The 27875-nt window shown below is 36.4% G+C and overlaps 1 protein-coding gene across 3 annotated transcripts in view; it reads right to left on the bottom strand.

The window, feature by feature from the left end:
- UBR3 (ubiquitin protein ligase E3 component n-recognin 3) overlaps positions 1 to 27875 on the bottom strand; it is a 312264-nt gene that overhangs the window by 84430 nt on the left and 199959 nt on the right. For 2 of the 3 annotated variants that reach the window (XM_036747217.1, XM_036747218.1), the window contains exons 27-29: positions 24328 to 24438; positions 13180 to 13392; positions 9861 to 9997 (exon numbers count right to left, since the gene is read on the bottom strand). In XM_036747217.1, coding sequence (XP_036603112.1) covers positions 9861 to 9997; positions 13180 to 13392; positions 24328 to 24438 — 461 coding nt within the window. The remainder of the gene's footprint in view (positions 1 to 9860; positions 9998 to 13179; positions 13393 to 24327; positions 24439 to 27875) is intronic. The other variant, XM_036747219.1, reaches the window with a different exon arrangement.

Below are 27875 nucleotides of genomic sequence, written 5' to 3'. Positions count from 1 at the left end.
TTCTTTCCTTCCTTTCCTTGTTTCATTGGTGTACTTAGCTAAATGCATCAACTAGTCTCCTATGGCTCAATTTAAGGCTTTCCAATATTCACTCTAGTGATGTTCCTTTATTTAAATAAATCAGATACTTGTGAAAATCTGGATTTGTACGAAAAAAATAATTACTGGCTTTACAGAAAATTATTTGTTTTTCAACAAAGATTCATGCTAAGGAATGTCAAGCGTACACTCATCACACATTTATCATGAGTTGAATGACAAATTTTACATTTACAAGTAACTTTTCAGAAATACACAAAGTGAATAAGGCAAGAGATACCAATATGTTTTCTATCTTGAAAGGATAATCTACTATATGATTTAAATCATTATTATATATTTGTGACCCTCAAATCTATATCTCCACTCCTGTTTGCTTATCTTCGCTACAGTTCGGCTTTCTAAGACTTCTCTATTACATCTCTATCTGTCACCAGAAGACATAATGCTCTGGCTAGAAGCCAAGAAGATGAGAGTTCACGTCCCACCTCTGACACATGTTGGCTATGCTACCCTAGGGAAGTCACTGAACCTCTTAGTGCTTGAAGCAACTTCTGAATACTATAAATTGCAGAGAAGATGGTGGCCTGCACTGACAGTGAGTTTCCTCACCTAGGAGTTCTCTGTATCAAATCACAAGACAAGTCTTCATTCCTATTTATCAACAGCTCCAAATCATGTCCAACCTAGAATGCTAGGGGCTAGAATGTCTCAAAATAATCCCTGAAATCTCTATCATTCCTTATTTTGATATAAACAGTATCATATAATTTGGTATTTGGGAAAGATATATTCCTTTGTCCAAGCAAAGAATGTGCCCTACCATACTCAAACATTTATTTAGAAATATAATAAAACTTGAAAAGAAGCATTTTGTTTCACTGAATTGCAAACAAATATATCCTTCAAATAGCTTCTTTACAACTCGAAGGCTAAAATCAGCAAATTCCTCTAAGATTTCTCCAAGCACCTAAAAGAAAAAAAAATAGATGTATGCTACACTAAATTCTATTGTTAGATGTTTTATTTTTTCTTCTTTAAAGTGCTAACAAATCATTATGGGAAGTAGTTTCAGGGGCTGGAGTCAATCGTTAGAAATATTGTGCTTCCCTCTCCAAAGAATTCAATTTCAATAATAAATAGTAAGCAATTATAATAATGAACCCCTCTGGGAGAAATGGTCTTTGAGAAACCAGAATTAAAGAGACATTTAAACCACTACAGACTTTTAACAGAAATGAATATCCAATGTTTACAAAACATGATTTAGGGAATAATGAAGTTTTTAAAATATTTTAATTAACATATTTATTATTAAAATAATTTTAATAATTCAATCATGAACTCCTATCTCAATCTCATTTGCTGAATCAACATCCACATCCCAACCCCTTTTGAGTATATCCCATAACTTTTTCCTGGGCTTCTTCTCTTCACTACTTTCATTCTCAGTGACTTTATCAGATTCCAGGGATTTAATTATTATCTATAAGTAGAAAACTCCCAAATCTACATAGCCAGACCTAGCCTCTCATGCTCTAGTTCTATGTCACCAAATACCCATCAGACATGTTGAAGTGAATGTGCCATAAGCATTTCATATTTACCACATCCAAAACAGAAATCATTATCTTTCTCTACAAACTGGCACTTTTTTCCGAAATTGTCTAGGTCTGCTAAGGGCACTACCATTCTTCTAGTTGCCTAGGTTAATATTAGTCATACTCACCTACTCACTCTTCCTCACCCCACTTTTTTCTCCTCCAATCTGCTGTAAAGTCTTGCTAACACTACCTCCACAAAATCACCTACTTTGTCTACTCAGACAGCCAACATTGTCATCCAGGTCCTCATTATCTCTTAGGGCTTGGACTACTATAACAGTCTCTGAATTGGTCACTGTGTCTCAAGTCTCTGCCCACTCTAATCCAGCCTCCACATATTTGCCAAAAAGGTATTTCTAAAGCACAGGTTTGACCACATCACTTCATCGCTCAATAAACCCCACTGGTTCCTTAGTGCATCTAGGATCAAGCACAAAAAACCCCTTTGTTAATCAGCTAAAGTCCTTCCCAACCTGGCACCAACTTACCTATTGAGCATATTATACATTCCTTCTATTCCTGTATTCTTTGGTTCAGCCAGATTAGCCTTTCTGCTATTCCTTAGACATGGTACTCTATCTCTTGTCTCTCCCTGTCTTTGCATGGGAACTAGTCTCCATGCACAAAATGAATTTCTCCCTCCTTATAATCCCTAGATCCCTTCTACGTGAGGTCTTTTCTGATCTGTCCAGCTGATAGTGAGTGACTTCCCCATCAGATTACCTTATCCATATATAATGTCTCTCTGAATAATAATAACCAACAAGCATTTATAAAGGACTTTAAGATTGACAGGGCAAAAAAAAATAAACTCAATGAGGATAGGAGTTGTTTCATTTTTGTCTTTTTATCAACCCCTAGCACAGTAACCTGGCCCACAGCAGGTGCCTAAAAAATATTTTGTTGATTGAATGACTGATTGAGCCTGAGCAGGGAAACTAATTAGGCAGCTATTGAAATAGTCCAAACAAGAGGTAAGTGCTTCTAGAATAGTAACAATAGGAAGTAGAAAGATAATGGATAGGAAAGGAGTTAAGAAGGAAAAATGAACAAGACCTCACAAGTGACTGCATATGGGGATTGAGGGAGAGCGGAGAGTCAAGGGTTGAGGCACCCTTAAGAGAAACAGTGAAGTTAATATAAAGGGTAGGTTTTAGGGCAAAGATAATAAGCTCCATTAAAGACAAGTTAAGCTTGAGATTCTTATGGCATCTGTATGAGACGAAGATCATAGGCTAAGAGACTTAGATCTGAAAGAGCCCTTGGATGCCATACAGTACAATGTACTCATTTAGCAAATAAGGAAACCTCAACCCAGAGGTGTTAAGTGACTTGTTTAAGATGATGTAAATAGTCAGTGACCAACAGGACTTGAACCTCAGTCCTCTTACTCTAAATGCAATCATCTTTCCACTGGATGCTGACTAAACCTTAAGAGAATAAAAATTTACATCATTATAAGTAGGTACTGTATGATTAAACTATGCCAGATGAAGTTTACAAAATAGAACTGTAAAGACCTGGATCCTAACTTAAGAAATTTACATTTCAAACACACAACATTCTGTGTTGTATAAGTGATATTTTAAATAAGTTTAAGGCTTTCGTTGTAGTTGCTCCAAGTGAATCTTAAAGTAAGTAAACACTCACTGTGAGTTACTTTGTAGGGGCCTATCTCAAGAAAAAAGAGGAGTTATATTAGAGATATACTTCTGACTCCATGAATCATTACTTTGTGTCTTTAGCCTCTGCCAACAGTAGAGGATTAGGGCAAGATAGGAGACAAAAGCATCTGCAGCTTTATTAAACAAATTTTTCACCTTCTCTTAGATGACCCGATTTCCTACTCTGCTCAGAAAACTTAAGCCACCTAGCATGAGCTTCTTATCTCCCCTCCTCCACGCTTTTAATCTATGAATGTCATCAGATTCTCTCCTGATTTCCTTTCATTCTCAGAGCTGGACCTCCTTGCGGAGCCTCATCCTTCCACTTGTGTCCTTGATTCCATTTCCTCTCCTGTCTACTCCAAGACTATACTATATGGATCATCATTTTTTCTCTCTTTTATTTCCAGTCCTTCCTCTACACTATTCCTCATTTGTGAACACATATGTTCAGGATTCTAGAATCCAAAAAAGAAAAACATTCCTTTGATCCTAGACTTCTCCTGCCATACTTTTAGAATAAAGAGTTTGTTTGCTCCTTCTACTTCCTGGCCAGTTGCTCCTCAATTCTGTGCAATGGGGCTTCTTTCTTCATCCCTCTACTGAAACCACTCTGTCCAAGGTCATCAAGGATCTCCTAACTGCCAATTCCAAAGATCTTTTCTGAATTCTCATCAGCGATGTATGATCTCTACTACAACATATGATATTGCCAATCACATCCCTTTTTGATAGTCTCGTCTGCATTTGCTTTCTGTAGTACTGAAGCACTACCACAGTTTTCTTCCTGACTCTCTGAACACCCGCTTTCTCTGTCTCCTCAACAGTTCCTTTTCTTCCCCTTTGCTTGGCAAAGCTGGTCACCTTCCAAGGCTCTGTCAATGCCCCTATTCTCTTCTCCCAACAAGTCTCACTCCCTTAGCCATCTCATTCATGCCCATGGCTTCAACTATTACATCTCCATGTGAATGGCTCCCACATCTATCTTGCCCCAATCTCTGCTGTCTTAAATTTCCACATACTTGATGTAAAACTCCATCGGTAGATCCTACCAATAACTCAAATTCAGTGTTAAAAACTGAAGTTATCATTTTTCTCACAATTCTTGCATATCTCCTCACTTACCTAGCATCATTGACACTGTTGTTGTCATCACAGTCCCTCGGGCTAAAAACATTGGTGTCATTGTCAATTTTCCCTCTCCTGTATCCCCTATATCCAATCAAGCACTATGTCCTATGAATTTCACTTCCAAAATATCTCTCTCATATCTGTCCCTTCCTTTCTTTTCCTATGGTGACTACCATGGTTGACTCTTATTACCTCTTGTCTGGACTATTACAATATTATCCTAATTGGCCTCCTTCCTCTATCCTTTTCTCTCTCTTCCTTCGTACAAGTGGAAAAATAATCTTCCTGGTACTGCCCTGCTCAAAAACATTCAATGACTCCTATAAATACACTCCTTACTCTGGCCCCTCCAAAATGAGGTTCCAATCTTCCTCTCCATTATTCTTACATTACTTACCTTCACTCAATCTATTTTCCAGTAAAACTAGACTGCTACCTATTCTTCAGTCTCATCAAGATTTTTCCATACATTTGCATCCACTGTCTCCCATGTCTGAAATAGCCTCCCTCTACATCTCTGCCTAATAAAAATCCTTTGTTTTCTTCAAGACCCAGTTGCTAAAATGGTACCTACTCTGCAAAGTGTACCTTGACTCCTCAACCAGAAGTGACTGTTCTCTCCCCAAATGTCTCATGCCTGTTTAAACTCTCCTATGTATTTGCCTCACTCTAACTTGCATTATCATCATCTATCTAAATCGTAAGAACTCTGAAAAATGACTATGTTGCTTTTCATCTTTTTGAGGGTCACTCATTTTTTTCAATTCAGACATTTATTAATCATCAAGGTGCAATGCACTGTGCTAGATATTATGGATACAAAGACAAAAAACAAAACAAAATTAAAAAAAACCAAAGCCTTAACAGTCTCAGCCCTCAAGAAGCTTACATTCCACAGGAATACAAAGAGAAGAAAAGTCATGCTCATTGCCTTAAAGTAGTAGATATTTAATAAATGTTAGATGAATTGAATTGGCTTAATCTGCCTCTTTTAAGCCATAAAATGGCAAAGCAAAAGCTTTATATGCTTTCTGCAAAGTTACTATTGTACTATACAACCAACCCCTCACCCTCTACTCTCATCTTGAAAAATCATGGTCAGTATTCTAGCTCACAATTATGTTCCCTTTTTGGTTCAGTGTTATTAAGAGATTTCTGTAAAGAGGAGAAAATGGACCTCAAAATTTAAGGCAACACATATTTCTCAATGTATTATTTAGAGTAAAAGGGGATTAAAGTTTATGCACAATACATTCCCATTTATTCAGAATCCAAACCCTTGAAATCTCAAATAATCAGAATTTTTTACGCTTTAATAACCGATAAGAACCAGGAAGATGAACTGATCTTGTACTTATTTTTAAAAAAGCATGAGCACATTCCAGTTTATGGATCCATAAAGAATCTGTCCAATTTCCTAGAATTACTACAAACCTACAATACTATAGAGTGATCATAAAATCATTTGTATAACTAATTTAAAATTTACAAAGTAGTTTATAAGCATTATCAGTTAAGACCAGTGATAAGAATAAAGAGAGCTCTCAGATACTACAAGATCCTTGAAAATTGATTATCCATGGATGCTCTCTATGGACAACCCTCAGGTAACCAGAAGAATAAATGAGCTAGAATATTATATTTGCTCTTACTTTGGACGTTTAACATATTCAAACGATGGTGTCTTTCTACGTAAACTACGTACTTAACACCTAAGTTTCAAATCACAAATAAAATCACACATCTTATTTTCATTGTTCTCTCAGTATATAATTATTATTCATGGACCAGAAAAAGCTAAATACCACCATCTTTCACTAACAGTACACTGATCAGAATATTTCCCATTTTAAAATTTATTTCAGTTTTGTGACTCATCCTTCTCCCTTTCAATATCATGCTTTGTTTTTACCCTTAATCTCTCTGAGCCTCAGTTTCATCATCTGTAAAATGGGATTAACTGATTGAAGGTCCTAGCTGCTATTCTATTAATTACTGAAACTAAATCACAAACATCTTCAGTTTAGTTTGGAGAAAGGAATTTCAGTGCAATCCCTTTTCTTAGAGGGGAGTAACATAGAATATTTTGTGGAAAAGTCAATTTCATTCAAGTTTATTACTAATGTAGAAATAACACCTGTTCGTACTGTGGATCCTGAAGTATAAACACATTTTATTATGAAAAACTTATTGATAGGCACTGTTGTGGAATTAATTACTTCAATATCCTCCGAAGTCTTTTACTATATTTGTAGTAAAGTCGGTCTCTTGTAAGCAAATTCATTTGTATAACTATTGTACTCAAGGGTGGAAAATGTCTACCTACAAGAATGTTGTTACTTATATTTTCATGTCAACAGCATCTAATCCTCCTAAAAGAATTGGAATCAGAGTGGAAACTTCTGAGAAAGTAACAAGATCAGATAATTCTATGTAAATGATTCTAATGAGGCTTTTGGTTCCTTTCTTTATTCTCCCCCATTCAGACACCTCTTTTAATTCTCCTTATATCTGGGCCCCGTATACTGAACTCGCTTGTCAGATTTGTCTCCCAGACTATAGGCCAGTCATCTACAGTTGGTAGCAAACAATGGATACCAGTCCATGTCCGCCCACCACCATCCCCTGAATGTAGCCTATACTCTGTTCCAGTCAACCTCCCCGCAGGCACCCAGAGAGGCAGGGACAGCTCTACCTCCCTTGCTAGCAGGAAGTAATTTCAGAAGCTGAGACTTCTGCCCCTTGACCCAAAAGATTTTGGGTCCCATTTGTTTGAGGGGGGAATGAAGAGGTGGTGGGACCTAGATCCCAAAAAACCCTCAGGACCCTGTCTAAGCAACCTAAAATCCCCCCCCACCACCCTGCTGTAAGAAAATTCTCTCCTTGTTACAGGCATAGAGTTGACTCTGCAACTGCTCAGATAAAAGCTATCTCAGGGCGCCTGCCCCCAGGATTCTTTCCCAGGCTCTCTGATCCCCTCAACAAAGTTACCCCTGTTGACTCTCTGAGTTTTCCCATATATTCCAGCGACCCAGCACCTAGACTACTTACATATACTGACCACTCCCTAACCCCACCCCACCCGCCACCACCACCTAATTAGCATACTTGGTTTTAGATTCACCCCATTAAGTTGAAGCTTCCCAAAGGAATTTCCCCCACTACTATGGGTGTTACAATAAACTTTTTGCCACTTGACTAAAAGAAGGCTTGAGTGTGTGAATTAGTTTCAGGCAACTCTGCCTTGGCATTCTCCCTAACTTCTTCAGTACTACCAACCTCAAACAGCTGTGAAGGCCGAGTGAGATAACGAATACAAAGTACTTTTAAAAATCATCAAATACTAGTTTTATATTATTTGATTCAGTCACTAGTTTGTGTTTATGTCTGTCACTCATTACTGAGGAGTTACAGTTTGGCCACTAGTTGACACTGGTACTACTCTTTCTGAAGTGAGCAAGGCGGCTGCATGTGATGTCACAGCTTACATTCCTTCCAGAAGCAAGAATTTATAGAAAGAAATTTAAAGAAATATATCACTATTTTCTTGTTAATATTATAATTAAAAGTCTTTTATTATGAATACATAAATCTAAAGTAATTTTTTATTAAATGCCAACTACAACATACTTTACTGTAATCAAAGATTTCCCTTAAAAGCAATAGGTAAAATAAACAAAAGACCTGTCCTGCCAACAGGAACCTTAAACAAACTCTAGAATAGGGTCGCAAAAATTCCAAAGGACCCATAAGGAAAAATACTCTCCCCACTCCAAAGAGAAAACTGATGAACTCTTTTCCCCCCAACTTTTACTGACTTTTTCCTATTTTTCTTTTTTTAATTATGTAATATTTTATTTTTCCCCAATTACATGTAAAAAAAATTTTTTAACATTTGTTCTTTAAAATTTTGAGTTCCAAATTCTCCTCCTCCCTCTCCTTTCCCCCTCATTGCAAAGGCAAGCAATGTCACATAGGTTATACATGTGCAGTCATGTAAACCTATTTCCATATTAGTCATGTAGTGAAAGAAAAAACAGACCAAAAAGAAAAAATCAGAAAAATAAAGTAAAAGTATCCTTCAATCTGTATTCAGACTCCAAAAACTGATGAACCCTGAGCATGCTTTTTTTACTTTCTTTATTTATCTTTTCTTTTGGCGGGGAGGCAGAAAGGGGGAGGCTTAGCAATCAGCGTTAAGTGACTTGCCCAAGGTCACACAGTGTTTGAGGCCACATTTGAACTCAGGTCCTCCTGACTCCAGGGCCAGCGCTCTATTGACTGTGCCACCTAGCTGCCCTCACTTCCTTTATTTTTCTTGGTTTTTTGTTTGGTGGTTGTTTTTTTCAACATGGCTAATACGGAAATATGGTTTGCATGATTTCACTACATACGACTGATCTAGTATTACTTGCCTTCTTAATGGGTGGGGAACGGGCAGGAGAGAGGGAGGGAGAGAATTTGGAACTCAAATTTTTTTTTTAACGAATGTTACAAATAAATTTTTTTAAAAATTTTTTTTAAAGAATTGGATCATAAAAGTAGAGAAACTGACAATAATCAACTGCTGCAGAAAAAGTTAGCAAAAAAAAATCTCTAGCTGAATGTCAGTTTCTCTTCTGCTTGCCATTACTGCCCTTGGGACAAACTTCTCCAAAACTTCTAAGTAGACAAATTCCTCAGTACTTCATATCCACTATTAAATTAGGTTATTTTCATCTAATTTGGGAGATGAAAGGCAGCAAAGTCTCATCTGCATCCTGCTAGCTACAACTTGTGGAATACAGTTGGCTCTTCTTTCATTTGACTCTGGTCCAATTAAGCTACTTTTCAACAGCTATCGCCTCTCTCTAGATGCTATTTTAAAAAATAAAAATTTAAAATATTACATATTTAAAAACTTCTCTTCTCTGGGCTTCTGTAGCTAAATGAGGGACAAGACAGAACAAGTTCAGCTTTCTTCTCCCTACCTCCTTCATTACACAGGTAAATACAATGTTTTGGGAAACAAACCTTTCTCTTTTTACATATAGGCCTGACAAACTGAAAACAGTGATTTCTGAAGTGTACCAGAAACCTTTTAACAAAAACCAACCTATTTTGAATTATACAATTTGGAACACTCACTAACAATCCCCACCTGCCCCACCATTCTATAATGCTTAAATCAGTATCAACTACAAAAAATACTCCCAGATTTTTTTTTTCTTAAAAACCACCTAAATGAAATAAGATTTGATGTCCATAGGCACAGTGGGAAGTTTACAACAAGAACAGTGGTTTAAATCAAGACAGAAAAAGTATAAAAGATATCCCTCCTGTTAAGTGAACCTTTGTGACTAGATAAAATAAAGGTCCATTCAACAATACCAGTGAGTGACAAAAACTGAGAAAACTCTTAAAAATTAAATATCGTACTTACCTAGCTACAGAATACATAAAGAGAAAATCATTGTCTGGTGAGCCAGGAGTCTTGCTATAGTCTGTGTATTTCTTTTGTGTAGTACTTTTGATATCCTTCATTACAGATTCCATTTCTTTACTTAAGTTGGTTTCTGACTAACAATAACAACAACAACAAAAAGTTCACTATACTTTACATTTGTCAACAGAAGTACAATATCAATACATTCTTCATTATTAAAAGACATAAAAAAAATTAAAATGTAAAAATTTATAACTAATAATTATTAGATAACTACATAAATAAATACACTGGGCATTCTTAAGTGTTTACTATGTGGCAGGCATTGTGCTTAGTAGACTTTAAAATACATAAAGAAACAAAATGATAAAGGGTTTTCCCCCCTCTTATTTCAATACTTTAGTTTTCACAACCTTATCTCATACTCTGGGGGACACTTTTTTTTTTTTTTTGCTTTTTGGCAGGGCAATTGGGGTTAAGTGACATGCCCAATGTCACACAGCTAGTAAGTGTGTCAAGTATCTGAGACCGCATTTGAACTCAGGTCCTCCTGACTCCAGGGCCGGTGCTCTACTCACTGCACCATCCAGCTGCCCCCTCTGGGGGATACTTTAACAGATAAAGTTTAATCTCTATGCAAGCAAAGGGTCTACTTTTTCATTTACTGTTTTATTTTTAAGGAACCGTGCCTCATATTTTATAGAAAAAACTGAGGTCATTCCCTGTGAGCTCCCTCTTCTCTCCTCTCTTCCTCATCTCATATCATTCAGAAGCCTTCTGCCACTATCTCTGCCTTCATCCCTATCACACAAAAGGTGGCCTTACTCCTTAGCAAGATCTAACCCTCCATCTGCAAAAGCAACCCATTCTATCCCATTTTCTTCTACAGATTGCTCCTCTGTCATCCTCACTCTTCACTTATCTTCGATCTCTCCCTATCTTCCGGCTCCCCTTCCTTACTGCCTACAAATATACCCTGATCTCTCCCATCTTAACCCTGCTAACTATTTTCGTATATCTCTTCTATCCTTTGTAGCCAAACTCCTTGAAAAGACTACTTACACTAGGTGCTTCCACTTTTACTCTCACTTTCTTCTTAATATCTTATAATCCAGCATCCTATCTCATCATTCCACCAAACTGCTCTCCTCCAAAGTAACCAATGAACTCAACTGCCAAAATCCAATGGCCCTTTCTTGGTCTTCATTCATCTTTCTCTCTGCAGCCTTTGATACTGTTGACCACATTCTTCTTGATATTCTCATGTCTCTAGGCTTTTGGGACACCACTCTTTCTTGGTTCTCCTACCTACAGACTACTCTTTCTCAATCTCCATTACTGGATCCTCCTCCAGATTATGCCCTCTAACCTTCAGTGTCCACAAGGTTCTGTCCCGGGTACTCTTCTCTTCTCCCTCTGTACGACTTCATCAATTTAATTACCATCTCTGTGCTGATATTCAGATCTACCTATCCTGCTCTAAACTCTCTGGTGATCTTCAGTCTCACATCTCCAACTACCTTTCAGATATCTCAGACTCATTCTCTAATAGACATTTTAAACTCAATGTGTCCAAAACTGAACTCATTATCTTTCCCCCTGAATCCTCCCTCATCCTTCTTAACTTCCCCCTATTTCTGTCTAGGGCAACACCATCCTCCCATTTCCTTAGGTTCATAACCTAGGCGTCACCCTGGACTCTTCAATATTTCTCAACCCCAAAATCCGATCTGGTCTGCTGATTTCACCTTTGCTACATCTCTCAAATATGCCCCCTTCTCTACTCTAGTATGACCATAAACCTAGCACACGCCTTCATCAACTCATACTTAGACTATTGCAATAGCCTGCTGGTGGATCTGCCTACCTCAAGCCTCCTCCCACTCCAATCCATCCTCCATTCAAGCCACCAAAGTGATTTTCCTAAAGACAGGTCCAGTCATGTCACCACCCTATTCAAAAAACTCTAATAGCCCTCTATTGCCTCCACAATCAAATGGCTCTGTTTGGTCCTTCATAACCAATCCTCCTACCCCTTTCTAGTTTTCTTATACTTTACCCCCTGCTACATATTCTTCAATCCAGTGACACTGGCCTCCTTGTTGTCCTATGAACAAGACATTTTATCTCTCAACTCTAGCCATTTTCTCTGATTGTCCTCCATATCTGAAATACTACCTCTCTTCATCTTCATCTACAAGCTTCCTTCAAGTCTCAATTAAAATCTCACCTTCTGCAGGAAGCCCTTCTCAAACCTTCTTAATTCTAGTTCCTTCCTTCTTTTATAATTATTTCCTGTTTTTCCTGTATATAGATTGTTGTCTCCCCCATTAGACTGGGAGCTCCTTGAGGGCAAGGACTATCTTTTGCCTCTTTTTTTTTTTTAATTACTAGTGTTTAGCACAATGCCTGGTCATAGTAAGCATTTAATAAAAGTTTACTGACTGATTGACTTTTAATGTAATAAAGGATGCCTCACTTTGAGAAAATCTAATACATACAAATTTAAATATATTGCAAGGTAAATTCACCTTACAAAAGAAATTATTTTTAAATGACAGTGTAATATGCCATATAATTCTTTCAAATACCTAGCTCCCCTAGTGATTATTCAACTTATAAAAATCATAAACATTTAACTTTTCATGAATATATTTATTTAATGAGACCAGGCATAACTATACATTGGAGACTCAATACCACATGGGTCTAGAACCCAAAATTACTTTAAAGGTAAAACTGTGTTCTGTTATTTATAGTGGCAAACACCATGGATAGAAATCTAGGAAAAAAACAATAGTATGCAAGATGAGACAACTATACTATAGCAGCTGGTGTTACATGAAAGATCTAGGCTGTAGGCTTGCTTAATATTAATATATAATCTTTTTCATTTATACAGTTTTATAAATATCTGTGTATTAACAAATATATGTATGTAGTTCTGTGTAAAATGTGTTATCAATAGGTACATTTGTAAACTAAATTGTGCTTTTCATCACAAAGAAATAACATATGAGATGTCTATAATAATACAATTATATGAAAGGTGCCTAAGAACACAAAAACATATGGGTTTTTACAATCCAGAAAATACAATATTAAAACTACAACAATTTCAACAGAAGATAATTACAGCCTTTGGTAATAACATGTCTATTCTTACTTTTGTTTTTGCTCAATAAAATAACAGAAGTCAAAACCTTTAAGGCAATTTCCATTAAATTCATAAAAAATATAAGTGAGTCTCAGAGAAACTGAGTGAAAAGGAAGGTTGAAAAGTAGAAGCAAATTAACAAGGATCTTTCTGCCTTACACTGATGCTTACTGGGAAAATTCCCAGCTGTTCTTGAAGTTCTTCAACCTCTTTTATGAGTTCTTGCAGGCTCTTGTTACTATGACACTGCCAAAGGCTATTTTCCACATTGTTTCCAGGATAACAGGGAAGAACACTGTTAGCAAACTGACGACAGAGTGGGCATGTGAATTCTCCTTTCTCCACTGAGAAACCCTGAAGAACCTGGTCATTCTAAAAAAAATGGAATAAATGTTATAATTGTGCTAACAAATATATGTATGTATTTACAGAAAGACAAAGCTATGATATTGCACTTTTGAAGGGAGTTTTTTTTTCCAGAGGTAATTAACTTAAAAAGTAAAAGCAACATAAATTTGGTTATCTTAAGAAAACAATAGTAGCCAATCTCAAGTACTCTCATGAACAACAAAAAATGTCACCTGTTAAGAAATTTCTCAAACCTCAGCAGTCACACAAGTATGACCTTCACCAATGAAACAGTTCAATTTCAAGTATACTAATTAGAATGCTATCAAATATAGTGAACCCTGCTCTAAGAGGGGAAGGAGGAGGAATATACATGATGTGGAAGGTAATACTAGTCAGTAGGACAGAGAAATCACCACCTAAGTAATGAGAAAGAGGCCTATCGTCCTAGTCAATGAGTGCCTCAATTATAGAAAGAAAGCTAGACCTGTTTCTCCTACAGTGAAGGGCTCCATAAGGGTGCAAAAGCAGTAGACCTCTTTGTTCATGACTTTGGCTACTTATAGGGCACTGGAAGTCAGCCTGTTCTATCTCTAAATCTCTCAGGTATTCATTTACAGTGGGGAGTGTAGTGTACATGGTGAGTAAAGGAAAAAAAAATCAGTAACTAAGAGTAGAAGACAAAGAGTATGCTCTGGGTAGACAAATGAACCATTCTTCTTATTATTATCATAACATTTACAGAATAGGCTACAAGTACTATATTCATGATAGTAGAAAGTAAAGCATAGAAGATACTATTTAGGGTTAATGATTCATGTGCTCTGTCTGTCCATCAGACTGAGAGTGATATGCTATGGACAGAGAAATCTTTGCTTAGTAATAGTATAGGAAATTAACACATCCAGGAGTCCAGAAAAATGAGGCAGACTCTGTACCTCAGAAGGGTTATGAGCGAGAAGACCAAGGAGATGAAAAACCTCCTTCAGGAAGAGGCAGGCAGACTCAGCAGTGGTGAGAGGTCCAGAAGAGAAAAAGAAGTGAGACACCTTGGCTACCACCAAAATTTCACTGTATACCTGGGACAGGCGCAGAGCATTGCTAAAATCCATCATTTATATTCCCAGCACCTACTACATTCTGATGCATAAAAGGTACTTAATAAATATTTGTTGATTGATTACTGCCACCCAGGGATAGATGGTAGTTAAAAAATGTTGCAACAAGCCCAATGGTCATCCCACAAGATTCTTGGCCAAAGCACATTTCACAAGACTAGATATGCTGACAGATGTCATAGTTACATCTACCAAGAGTCACAGGGGATTATGTGTAAAGTCTTGAACAGATCCCTGTGGCCCATAACTGGACCATGGCTGCAGAGGTGGAACATCACTTATCAGGCCTCTCCAGATTATATATTAATATTAAGCAAGCCTACAGCCTGGATCTTCCATGTAGCACCAACTGCTATAGTATAGTTGTTTCATCTTGCATACTATTGGTTTTTTCCTAGATTTCTATCCATGGTGTTTGCCACTGAAAATAACAGAAGTATCTCCTTATAATACAGTTTTACCTTTAAAGTAATTTTGAGTTCTAAACCCATATGGTAATGAGTCTGCAATGTATAGTTCTGTCTGATCTCATTAAATACATAGTGATACAAGTAGATTCAAAAACGCCCAGAAATTCAGTCTCCTGTTGGTACAGTTTCTGTGCCTTACTGGAGGGTAGGTATTTCCCACCAGCAACACTGCTTTTGGACTTCTTTGGGCTCTTCATCATGCCATCTTTCCCCAGGAAACTCGTCATTCAGAAATCTCATTATCTCGCAAAGCTGAATCTGCCTGGTACTCACCTTTCATCAGTACCCTATGGCCTCAATCTATCTAGGACTCACACCTTAATCAGTGGCCTCTGCCTCTCTGATTAGACCCTCTGACTGGAAGGCAGAGTTTTAGATTCCAGCTCCTCCACTGAAGAAAAGAGCTCAGCATAGTCTTCTCCCCATTTCCCACCAGCTACACTGCTTTTGGATTTCTTAAATTTCTTCATCCTGCCCCTAGGCCAGGCCTACCTGCTTTCCATTTTCAGCTTCCTTTTTATATGTTGTCTCTACCTACCAGACTGTAAGCTCCTTGAGCACAGGAGTTTGTGTTTGTATCTCCATGCTTAGCACAATGCCTGGCACATAGTAGGTGCTTAATACATGTTTAACGTATGACAGAAATTGAGAAATTGAGGTTGAGTGGCAGCAAAATTTAAAGTCTATGGTACATTCTATTCAGAGGTGACTAATCCACTGGGTGTCTAATCTATTGGGTATCTAAATTTGTTTTAGCACATCTGCTCAAATATAGCAATGTTTGGAAATTAAAGTGAATAGCATCCAGTAGATCTGGCACTGATCAAGACACAAGGCAATCAAAGTCCTCTGCATTCTCATGAGTAAAAAATAATAAGGTGCCATGTTCCTTTGAAATAGGGTATCCATGACTTAAACATGGTTTTGAAAACTTAGTAACTATTACACACACACAGACACACACACACACACACATATACAGTTTGTCTGCAATGGCCAACTCCTAGAAAAAGTACAGACAGGGATAAGAACTGATGGTAGATGATGTGGCTTATAAGAGGATGGTTTCTGTGAAAACACCAGATGCATTTGTATCCACAGTTTCCAGCCATACAAAAATAGCAATATAAGGGCTAAGGTAAACCATTTCTTCAGGTCACTTAATGTGGCTTCCCACTCTAGCATCCACTTCAAAGTCATGAGGAGCTATAGCAGGTTAGTAAGAGAATCCACAGATCATACAATGGTAGTATTCCTCAAAAAGCCAAGAAATATAATTCCTTAGCTGAAACTAAATCTCTCATGGCCATATAGATTCCACTTTGCATGAATGTCTACAGAGAGATTCCCTGCCAACATATTATGTGTTACCAAATCTCTGTCTCATCCTTATCAAACTGGCATTTTTTCAAATTTGTGACCTACCTGATGCCACCCTATGAATTGCTTACCAAAGGCATAATTAACTGTATTTTGTAGTTAAGGAAACCGAAGCTCAGAGAGGTTACACAACTAGTCAAGAGGTAGAATTTGAACTTAAAATGTTGGCAGTTGAACCCAGTAGAGAGTTCTTTCAATCAACCAATATGACAATATATGTCAGTTAGTGAATCCTGATCCCTTGACTACTATATTGTTATTATCCAGATTTACCATCACTCTGGATCCATAGTGTATACAATAATTTATACATACAGGTCACATGATAATAAACATTTTAGTATGGGAGAGGAGAGAGAGAGTCATTTATAAGAGAGAGGATGAATTACAAATGCTGATCCAATGCCACCTTGCAAGTCTCCCATCAGCAAACTCCAGAGGCCCTGAAGACGTCGTATCAATTGGAGAAGACCTTTGAGGAAAATGCTACATTCTGAAATATTTTCAACTTTGTAGGAAGCAAAGAGCTACTTCCATGAAGGACTAGAGTCACTTGCTCTGCTTTTCAGTCCACCTGAATCAGCCAGGGTACCCTGAGCGAGGGATGGGAGGTGGCATGTGCCAAATGAGTTAAACCACTACTACCTTGACCACTATCTCTCCTCAGACCCTAATGAAGGCAACCCAAGATCCCGGGTCCAAGAGCCTTGTGAATAGCAGTGTCCCCCAAACCTCAAGACATTTCCAATGCAGTCCCAGCAGCCATCGTTGATAAGAAAAATTCTCGTAGAGAAGAGGCTCACCTTCCTACCACGACTACCAACAACTGGTGGCCAACTGAGATGAAAAGGCAGATGAGTTCAAGAGCCCTGAAAGTGGCAGCATCCCAGTCCTACCTAAGGACCCACAAAAGCTTTCCATATGACCAACAACTAAAATCTTCCATATGTATTGTCTCCCCTACTTTTCTATTTGTATCCTCAATTCTTAGCACAGTAATCTGCACATAGTAAAGGTTTATTAAATGCTTCGTTCATTCACTCCACCATTACTCCGACCCTGTGGATAGGGTTCTTGGTCTTGGAAAAGTTATGTTGAGTTTGAGATGTCTACAAGATGTCCAAAGTGAGTTATCTAATAGGTAATTGGTTACATCAGACTGGAGCTCAGAATACAGACTAAGAATGGCTATATTGATCTAGGAATCACTTTCATACAAATGATCAATCAGTAAATCCATGGGAGTTGATGAGATCACCAAGTGAGAGAGTATATAAAGAAAAGGGAAGAAGGCCCTTCACTAAGCCTTGGAGGATACCCATGATTAGTGGCCATTATGTAGATAAGAATCTAGCAAAGAAAACTGTCAGGTAGGAAAGCTTACAAGAAAGTTGTTTTTTAATCTAAATTAGATTCATAAAAACCTAAAGTATCTTTAATTTCTTCCTCTGAAAACTGTCTGTTCATATCCTTTGACCATTTCTCAACTTAGGAATGACTTGTATTCCTATAAATTGGCTCAGTTCCCTGTATATTTTAGATATGAGGCCTTCATCAGAGACACTGGTTGTAAAGATTTTCTCCCAATTTTCTGCTTCCCTCCTAATCTTTGTTTCATTGGCTTTTTTATACAAAAAAATTTTCAATTTAACTTAATCAAAATTATCTATTTGCATCTTGTAATGCTGTCTCTTGTTGGGTCATGAATTCTTCCCTTTCCCATAAATCTGACAGGTAAACTATTCCTTGCTCTCCCAAATTGCTTATATAGCATCAACCTTTATTCCTAAATCATGAACTCATTTTCATTTTACTTTGGTATATGGTGTAAGATATTGGTCTATGCCCAGTTTCTGCCATACCATTTTCCAATTTTCTCAGCGGTTTTTGTGAAATAATGAATTCTTAGCCCAAAAGATGGATTTTTTGGGTTTATCAAAGAGTAGATTGCTATAGTAATTGACTACTGCAACCTGTGTACCTAACCTATTCCACTGATCCACCACTCTATTTCTTAGCCAGTACCAAGTAGTTTTGATGACCGCTGCTTTATAGTACAGTTTAATATCTGCTATGGCTAGGCGACCTTCCCTAGCATTTCTTTTCATTAATTCCCTTGATATTCTGGCCCTCTTATTCTTCCAGATTTTATCCGGCTCTGTAAAATAAATTTTTGGTAGTTTGATTGGTATGGCACTAAAAAAGTAAATTAATTTAGGTAAAATTGTCTTTTTATTATATTAGCTCAGCCTAACCACAAGCAACTGATGTTTTTCCATTTATTTAGATCTGACTTTATTTGTGTGAAGGGTGTTTCGTAATTATGTTCATATAGGCCCTGGGTTTGTCTTGGCAGGTAGACTCCCAAATATTTTATAGTGCCTACAATAACTTTAAATGGAATTTCTCTTTCTATCTCTTGCTGTTGGGCTTTGTTAGTAATATATAGGAACGCCAAGGATTTATGTGGGTTTGTTTTATGTCCTGCGACTTTGCTAAAGTTTTTCATTATTTCAAGTAGTTTTTCACTTGATTCTCTAGGATTCCCTAAGTAAATCATCATATCATCTGCAAAGAGTGATAACTTAGTTTCTTCTTTGCCTATTCTAATTTCTTTTTCATCTCTTGAGGAAAACAGAGATCAAAAGCAAAACTCTTTTGAGGAGTGGAAGGGAGAAGGGAGAAATAAAAGCATAAACGGGGGGTGGGAAATAAGATGGAGAAAAAGACAAAGATGGTAATCATTATTGTAAATGTGAATGGGATGAACTCTCCCATAAAATGGAGGCAGACAGCAGAGTGGATTAAAAACCATACTCCTACAATATGTTGTTTACAAGAAACACATTTGAAACAGTGGGATACACACAGGGTAAAGGTAAAAGGCTGGAGTAGAAGATATTGTGCTTCAGCTAAAGTAAAAAAAGCAGGGGTAGCAATCCTAATCTCAGACAAAGCAAAAGCAAAGATAGATCTAATTAAAAGAGATAAGGAAGGACTCCATATCCTGCTACAAGGTACCATTGACAATGAAGCAAAAGATATCTACAGGCATATGAAAAAATGCTCTAAATCACTAATGATTAGAGAAATGCAAATCAAAACAACTCTTAGGTACCACATCTCTCCTGGCAGATTGGCTAATATGACAAAACAGGAAAATGATAAATGCTGGAGAGGATGTGGGAAAATTGGAACGCTGCTACATTGTTGGTGGAATTGTGAATGGATCCAGCCATTCTGGACAGCAATCTGGAACTACGCCCAAAGGGCTATAAAAATGTGCATACCCTTTAACCCAGCAATACCACTTCTAGGGCTGTATCCCAAAGAGATCACACAAGTGGGAAAGGGACCCATATGTACAAAAATATTGATAGCAGCTCTTTTTGTGGTAGCAAAGAATTGGAAATCAAAGGGATGCCCATCAATTGGGGAATGGCTAAACAAGTTGTGGTATGTGAATGTAATGGAATACTATTGTGCTATAAGAAATGGAGAAGATACGGACTTCATAATAACCTGGAAAGACCTACACGATATGATGCTGAGTGAGGGGAGCAGAACCAGGAGAACACGGTACACAACCACAGATATATTGCTTCTGTGCTGACTAACCTTTATAGACTTGGCTCTTCTCAGTAATACAAGGTTCAAAGACAGATCCAAAGGACTCATGATAGAAAGAGCTATCTACATCCAGAGAAAAAACTATGGAATATGAATGCAGATTGTGGCAAACTATTTGCTCTCCTTTTTTTTCTCTCTTTTTTGGGGTTTTGTCTCTTCTTTCTCATGATTCATTCCATTGGTCATAATTCTTAATTCTTCTTTGCAACTTGACTATTGTGTAAGTAAGGTTAATGTGAGTATATGTAGAACATATATCAGATTCCATGCCTTCTTGGAAGGGTGGAGGAAGGGAAGGAAAGGGGAGGGGAGGGAGGGGAAGAAAATTTGGAACTCAAAAAATAGTGGAACTGAAGAACTAAAAAATCTAAAAAAAAATTTTAAAACCCTAAAGTATCCAAGATAGAAAGCCAGTCAACAGTGTTAGATGTTGCAAGGAAATCAAGAAAGATGAAGACTGACAAAAGGCCATTAGATCTGGAGAGTAAGAGACTATTTAGCTCTGGAAAAAAGTTTCAGTGGAATGGTAAGGTTAAAACCCAAATTTTAGATGGTGTAGATGTGAAAGAAGTGAAGGCATTATTTAGAGATAGCTTTTAAAATTAGACAATAGCTAGCAGAGACAGTAGGATCTGGTGAAAAGTTTTTTGTTTTATTTTTTAAGGATAGGGGAGACATAGGTGTATTTGTAGGAAGCAAGAAAGAGCCAGTAGATAAGGAAAGACTAAAGATCTTACTTAGAGAAAGAGTAAGATTGATAATTGGAAATAATAAGGGCAATCTGCTATAGACAGACAAGAAAGAAGAGGATCAGGGATATATGCAGACAGATAAGCCTTGGCAAGGAGAAAGACTACCTCTTCATCAAATACTGGAGTGGAAGAAATAGTAGAGGGTGACGTGAGAAGTATGTGAGAACAGACAGAGAGAAAACACAGTTATCATGAGGTCTGAGTTTTTTTGGTGAAGTAAAAAGTGATGATCAGATAAAAAAAAATTTCAGAGTTCATGAATATAAAGTAGAACATTTCTGGCAAGATCAGGGAAATGACCATCACAGTGTATAGATGGGGTGGGGTGATGGAGGATGGCATATGAAATATGTAGATTGAGGAACTGGGAAATTAAAGTTTTTGAGGAAAAGTCTGGGTGGGGGCGTAGCGGTGTGTATGTGTGTGTATACGTACACACATACAATATTCACAAGGCAGAAGTTAGGGTGTAGAGGCAGACTGTGAGGAAGGAAAAGAATGTTCTGGTGTTAGGAGATAATGGATTAGGCGATATATTTGTCAAGTATGAACCACAAAAGAGGAGAGGTAGCTAATAAATAGGGAAGAATCTAGAATTGCAATGGGTACAAGGAATATTCCAATTCCTCTACCATGGCCAGGGAGTGGAAGTTTATGAAAGTGTAACCAGTGCTGGAAAGGGGAGTGAGGGAGGCAGTGTCATCAAATGGAGTCATATTTCAGTGAATGCTATTAACTGTTTTGGCAAATTTTAAAGATAGATTAGATTGACAGACAAAGAGGCAGAAAGATCTAAGTTCAAATCTGGCCTCGATACTTATGAGTTATGTGATTCTGGGCAAGTCACTTAAGCACTGCCTGCCTCAGTTTCCTCAACTGTAAAATGCTAGCTACCGAGAAACAGATATTTTGCCTTAGTTCCAATATTCATTTTAATTTCACAGTACTATATGAAACATTTAAATAATGTATACATACTGACTTAAGCAGGAGTATTTTTGTTCTGATTCTGAACTGCCTATTACTTTGAGTTTACTCTGTACACTGATTTTTCCAGCTATCAAATCTTGATTAACACTGTTTATTTGAAGAGGCAAGCATTTTGTTGAATGTATAAATATTATAATGGACCAAACAATTATTACTTAAAAGACAAGAAGAAGAGAAAAAAAAGAACTATAAAAAGACATAAAGAAGAGAAAAGATTACTTGGAAGAGCAAGAATTGAGTGTCTGACAACTTAATATTTTTTTTTGGAGGGAAGGCAGGGCAATTGGTGTTACATGACTTGCCCAAGGTCACATGGCTAGTAAGTGTGTCAAGTGTCTGAGACTGAATTTGAACTCAGGTCCTCCTGACTCTAGGGCCGGTGCTCTACTCACTGCGCCACCTAGCTGCCCCAACTTACTTAATATACATTTTGCCAAAGACTAAAGTAAAAGCTCTAGATTTAGAGGCTAATAACTATCAAAATGATTAGTTCTATTTTACTGTAAATATGCCATAAAAGAAACCTATACATGTGCACATTTAACAATACATTTATATGCATGTTTAAAAATGTATACAGCTGTCTAAACACAAATTGGCTCACTTAAAATGACAGAATTCAGTCAAACAGCTGAATTTTTTTTTGTCAGAACACCAAAAAAGTTAGTTTGCCTAATGTTTGCAATTTTCAACTTTTTATTTTAAACTGAACTTCAATAAGGCTCTAGAAAAATACAACTCTATACAAATTTAAAATATAAAATTCTGGACAATGACAATTAAACTTTAATTTTAATTTCCCACTACTGTAGTAAAAAGATACCATATATTTTTCAGGAAGCAGAATGCCTTTCTATTCTGATAATGGTAGCATCATAAGTATAAATAAAGCTAAAAACAGATATAGAATAAGATGCCTTCAGCAATTTTATCTAGACTAAACTACCATATTTCTCCTCTTTGCCATTTCAATCCCTATATAACTCTTTGGGCTATTAATTCCTAGTTTAACTTAACTAACATTTTCACAGAATTGATATGCTAACCTTCAAGGTCTATTTCCAAAGGCTAGTACTAGTTTATGCAGTTCTATCTTCCATCAATTTCTAAATAATATGAATTTGTTTCTTTTTATCCTTCATGCACTGTGTATACATAGTCTTGCATACCTCAGACATTTGCCTAACTGCTCAAAAGCCTCTTCTAGACAAAAGAAAAGGACAGGATGAACTGGACCTTGGACAAAGCAATATGTGAGCACAGACCTAATCTTCTTTTATACTACTTATCTCCTTCACTATGCTATTATTAGAAAATAAATGGAATTATTAATATTAATAATCAATATTAATAGCTTTGGGCAAGCTATGAGTCTTGGGCTTGGTAACTGAAAAATTTACACAGTTTAGTCCACTTACTATATGCAACCAATCTCAAAAGTTCCACATAAAGAACCAAAAAGTAGAAGTCCCTGCAACCTGTTAGCAGTCATTACCAAACACAATGAACAAAGCAACTGAATCTTTTGGATTCTGATATTTTCACAATCCCAACCAACAAAGCAGAGTCAAAAGCATTGCCAGAGACTGCAAAAAAAAATTTATATACTGCAAACCAAAACCAGACTTTTTCTGTCACAAGTGTAGCTTTTCAATCACAACTGTATGCCAAAATGAGGAGCACCATTAATAATATTATCTTTGTTTAATTTTATATAAATTACATGTCTATGGTATAAGAATTTAATTCTACTCACATTTACTATACAAGGGACTATACTAGGCCCAAGAGACAAAACTGAAAAAAATAGCATAGTTCTTTGGGCCTTAGAGCTCATAATCTAATAGGAAGGATATGATAATAAAGTTGTCAATGATCATAATAACTCATATTTACTTAAGGTTTTCATATATACTTCATTTTATCCTCATAACAACCCCATAAAATAAGTATTAAAGGTCTTACTATCCCCATTTTATAGATGAGGAGAAATGAGCTTAAGTGGCTTGCTTATATTATACAACTTAGTAAATATTGGAGCTGGGACTCAAACCCAAGACTCTCCTGAGTCCAAAAGCAATACCCTTTCCAAACTGAAATACAAACAAAATTAGGTATAATACAAGGGGAAATATAATAGAGGCAGAGGATAGATACAAAGTGCTTTGGGGAAAACTAAAGAGGCAGATGAAGGGCATAAAAGCCAGCTTAAGGAAGAAGCAGCATAGCATCTGAGGTGGGCATCGAAGAAAGATGCATTTTATGACTCAGTCTTACAAACAACGACACCCTTTAATAGAGCCTCTTTCTCAATCAAGAGTTATTCTAATTTTCGGGAGTGTGATCTTCCCTCAAAGGATCTTGGGCCAAGCCTGAAAAACAGGGGGTTAAACTAAATCAATCCATTCTGTTCAACAAATGTTTGTAATGCATCTCTTCCTTGTAAGGTGTTGCAAAGGTAAACACACAACTAGTCCATTGGAACCCAACAATTGTTGCTGAGAGCTAACATAGTGTTACCATGGTTATTAAGCCCAGAGGAAATATATTCAAACATCCCGGGCCTTAAATGGAAATCAACACCATAAATTTTTTTTTGCATTTTTCTAACAAACTTACCCGTAATGATTCCATGTATGATTTATGGCAATCAATGTGTAATGTGTGTCCACAAGTTTGTACATAAACACCTCCTTCCCAGCCAATTGATACAGCCTGGAGACAGGAACTCTAAGAAGTTAAGCAAAATATAGCAAGTTGTAAATACACACACATTTAAAGCAATTTATATATACTCACATAAAACAAAAAATTATTACACACTTCTTCCCTGCTTTAGAAATTTATATTTTTGTGATACAAAGCAGTATACAACTTATCTCAAGGTAATCTCTCTTTAAAATAAAATACTACAAATGTTAGCTCCCAAGCTTCTGTGATTATTAAAAATATGAACATGTATGTCTGATGAAACAATCATACCTCCACAAAACTTAACTCTAAACCATAAATATACTGCAGTTAGGTATAAAAGTAAAATTACATGGACTTAATTTTTTGTCAGGCATATACAACAATGTCCCCTTTAACTCAAAAGTCATACAGCAGGCAACCTTGACTTTCCAAAAAAATTGCCAAGAATCAGGAAATAAGCAAAAAAAAAAAAAGGGCGAGGGATCATTGCACAGTCAAAATGTATGTCAATGTTCTTACATAGAAGCTCTGCACTTTATTCATATGAGAGCTTTAAGCCCTCACAAAAAGCCTACTAACTTACTTTGGAAACAATTCTAACAGTTTACTCATATGAATTCCCAGATAACAACAAATTAAAAGCAACAAATTAGAAAGGGCCATGGAGCTTTTAGGGACATCATGACAACAGCAAGAAGTGACAATTCAACATAAAGGAGAGAGAAAGAAATATAGACAAAGGACTGGAGTTATTTAGCATGAGAGTAAATAGCTCTACATTCTTCAATAGATCCTGAGAACATCACGGTATCAAAGCCTAATATGATAATGGTCAGATAATTTTTGAGTCACCAAGCTCAACTTGTATTATAATATTTTATTTAACAAAGATGCAAATTGTTCAATGTATTTTCAAAAAAATTTAACCAAAATTGGTTATAATTTTTTTAAATTGCTATAAAGGAATAAGTCTTCAATTATGTAGAAAATTCACTTTTTCTATTAGGAAAAACTTTACTCCTGGTCAGGTAAAAGAGATGTGTAACTCTGGTGTTTTTCCCCTATTTTGATATAAATCAACAGTTCTATTAATATCCTAAAAGCCTTTGATTATGGACATATTTAAAGTATATTAGAATCCAGTTTAAAACATTAAACACAGGTTTAGGAATAACACAGAACAAACCTTGTTTCCTAGGACATAGCTTTAAAAAAAAACCTAATGTGCTGTTGGTTAGCCAGAACTTTCTCCTCCAATACCAAAAGGAGTTTTGACACAGTAAATTAGAATTTTACATTTTTTTTTAACATGTCACTCTTATAGTTCTAAAAGTTCAGGCTGGAAACAGCAGCAACTGCCACCAGGATGATAATTCTAAAGGGAAGTAAAACATAGGATCTTGATAGATGTTTGGTGCGGTGATGATAAACAGGAGATCTCTTTTAATTTAACCATGTTCCTCCATAAGTTTTTAAGATCTGCTATCCTGTTAAGAAAATAAACAGTGCCAAGAAGTTCCAATTGTCTGTTCAATAGTGATATCAGCAGCTAGGTGTCACAGTAGATAAGCTGTTGGGCCTTCTGGAGTAAGGAGGACCTGAGTTCAAATACAGCCTCAGAAATTTACTGTGCAACACTAGAAAAATTACTGAACTACTGTCTACCTCAATAGCAAAATGAGGATTCTACTAATACCTACCTCTTGGATTACTGCGAGGATCAAATGAGATAATATTTGTAAAGCACTTAGTGCAGTACCTGGCACATAGCAAGCACTTTATAAATGCTTGTTCCCCTCTGATAGTGACTAAAAAGATAAATTTCTCATACATGTGAGTGCATATATGTATATGTGTATACATACATATATGTGTATATAATATATGTATACATGTATACATGCCTATATTTTCATACACATATGTGTGTATGCCTTTATGTTAGACATATAAAACGTGCAAAAAGTAATATAAAATATAATCTTTTCTGGTTTTTTTGTATACTAGATAGGTTACTGTTTGAAAAGCTTAAGTTCATAATAAAAACATAAAAAGAAAAATAAAATGAACACTGTCTGACACACAATTTTTTAAAGGGAATGCGGTATGGCAGGATACCACAATGAAATGACAGGATGAAAAATCTGAGAATCATTAAATGGAGGGAGGTGAGGTTAAAACAAGATTCTCCTTAAAAATTAATTTTTAAGGAAAAACTGCAATATTCAATCAAAGAAACATTTATTAAGTACCAATTATGTCCAAAGTGCTCTATGATAATAGAGTACAAGTTATATTATACAGATAAACTCAATCTCAAGAGGCCTTACTTAAATTTTCAGAGAAAGAAAGAAAGAAAGAAAGAAAGAAAGAAAGAGAGAGACAGAGAGAGAGAGAGGAAGGAAGGAAGGAAGGAAGGAAGGAAGGAAGGAAGGAAGGAAGGAAGGAAGGAAGGAAGGAAGGAAGGAATAGGGAAAAATACTGCTGATTAAAGAGTGATTTTCTTCGCAGACTTAAAGATGTATATCAGCACAAATCAAATATGCACAGTAGGTGAATAGCCTTCTACTGTTCGCAAATCAGAAAAACTACAGGAGGTTGACCTGTCTTCCTTTTACATTTCAGAACTGCTTTGAAGTACCAGCAGATTTTGGCATTAACATCATTTTTAAAATTTAATATTTAGTAATATAATGAACAAGCTGCTTTCTTTGGCACTGTATTTTAAAAATGGAACTAATATTATTTTTATCAAAGTAGTTAAGAAGAAAATGCCAACTTGTTTATTATCTTTAAAGACCTACTGTTGGATGCTTTATTGGAGATTCTAATCCAACAGTGGTTGGAGTCAGTAAGCAAGAATTCTTGAACTAATGTACAAACAAACACCTTTGATTTCTTCACAAAATACGTGACCTTCCTAAATGGTTATAATTTTTAAATGACAATGCATGCAATTGAGCTTTAAGGAAAAAAGCTTTAACAAATATACATAACAATTTTAGGATTAAGTAACACTACTTTGCATTTTGGCTAAAAAGTATATGAGCTACACAAAGCTTCATTCATTTAATAAATATTTATTAAGCACCTCCTATATGCACACCTCTGTAGGGAAGTACAAAAGAAATATAAGACACAGTCCCTGTAACCTCTAGTATGTTACACATTAGTTGGAATGTCAAGACATAGACAATTGAAACAGTTAATTGACAATTCAAGGCAGAATGAAAATGAACTGACAAAGTGAGTGACATAGGCATTTTGTGCAAAAGGAGATCAGAAGAGAAAAAGCCAATGACAGACACTGGTGAAATTGGGGCAGATTTTTGTGAAGGAGGCGGTATGTCAGATAGCACCTTAGGAATAAGTAGGATTTGGAAGAAAGAAAGAAAGCAAAGACATTCAGATAGAAAATATGAGAAACGGCTTGAAGATGAAAATAACATGTTGACGCAGATGACACTGTCCAT

Source organism: Trichosurus vulpecula, chromosome 2 (assembly GCF_011100635.1).
Source record: "Trichosurus vulpecula isolate mTriVul1 chromosome 2, mTriVul1.pri, whole genome shotgun sequence".
NCBI lineage: Eukaryota > Metazoa > Chordata > Mammalia > Diprotodontia > Phalangeridae > Trichosurus > Trichosurus vulpecula.
Note: the sequence above shows the minus strand (reverse complement) of the source record. Positions and strands in the feature narration are given on the sequence as shown.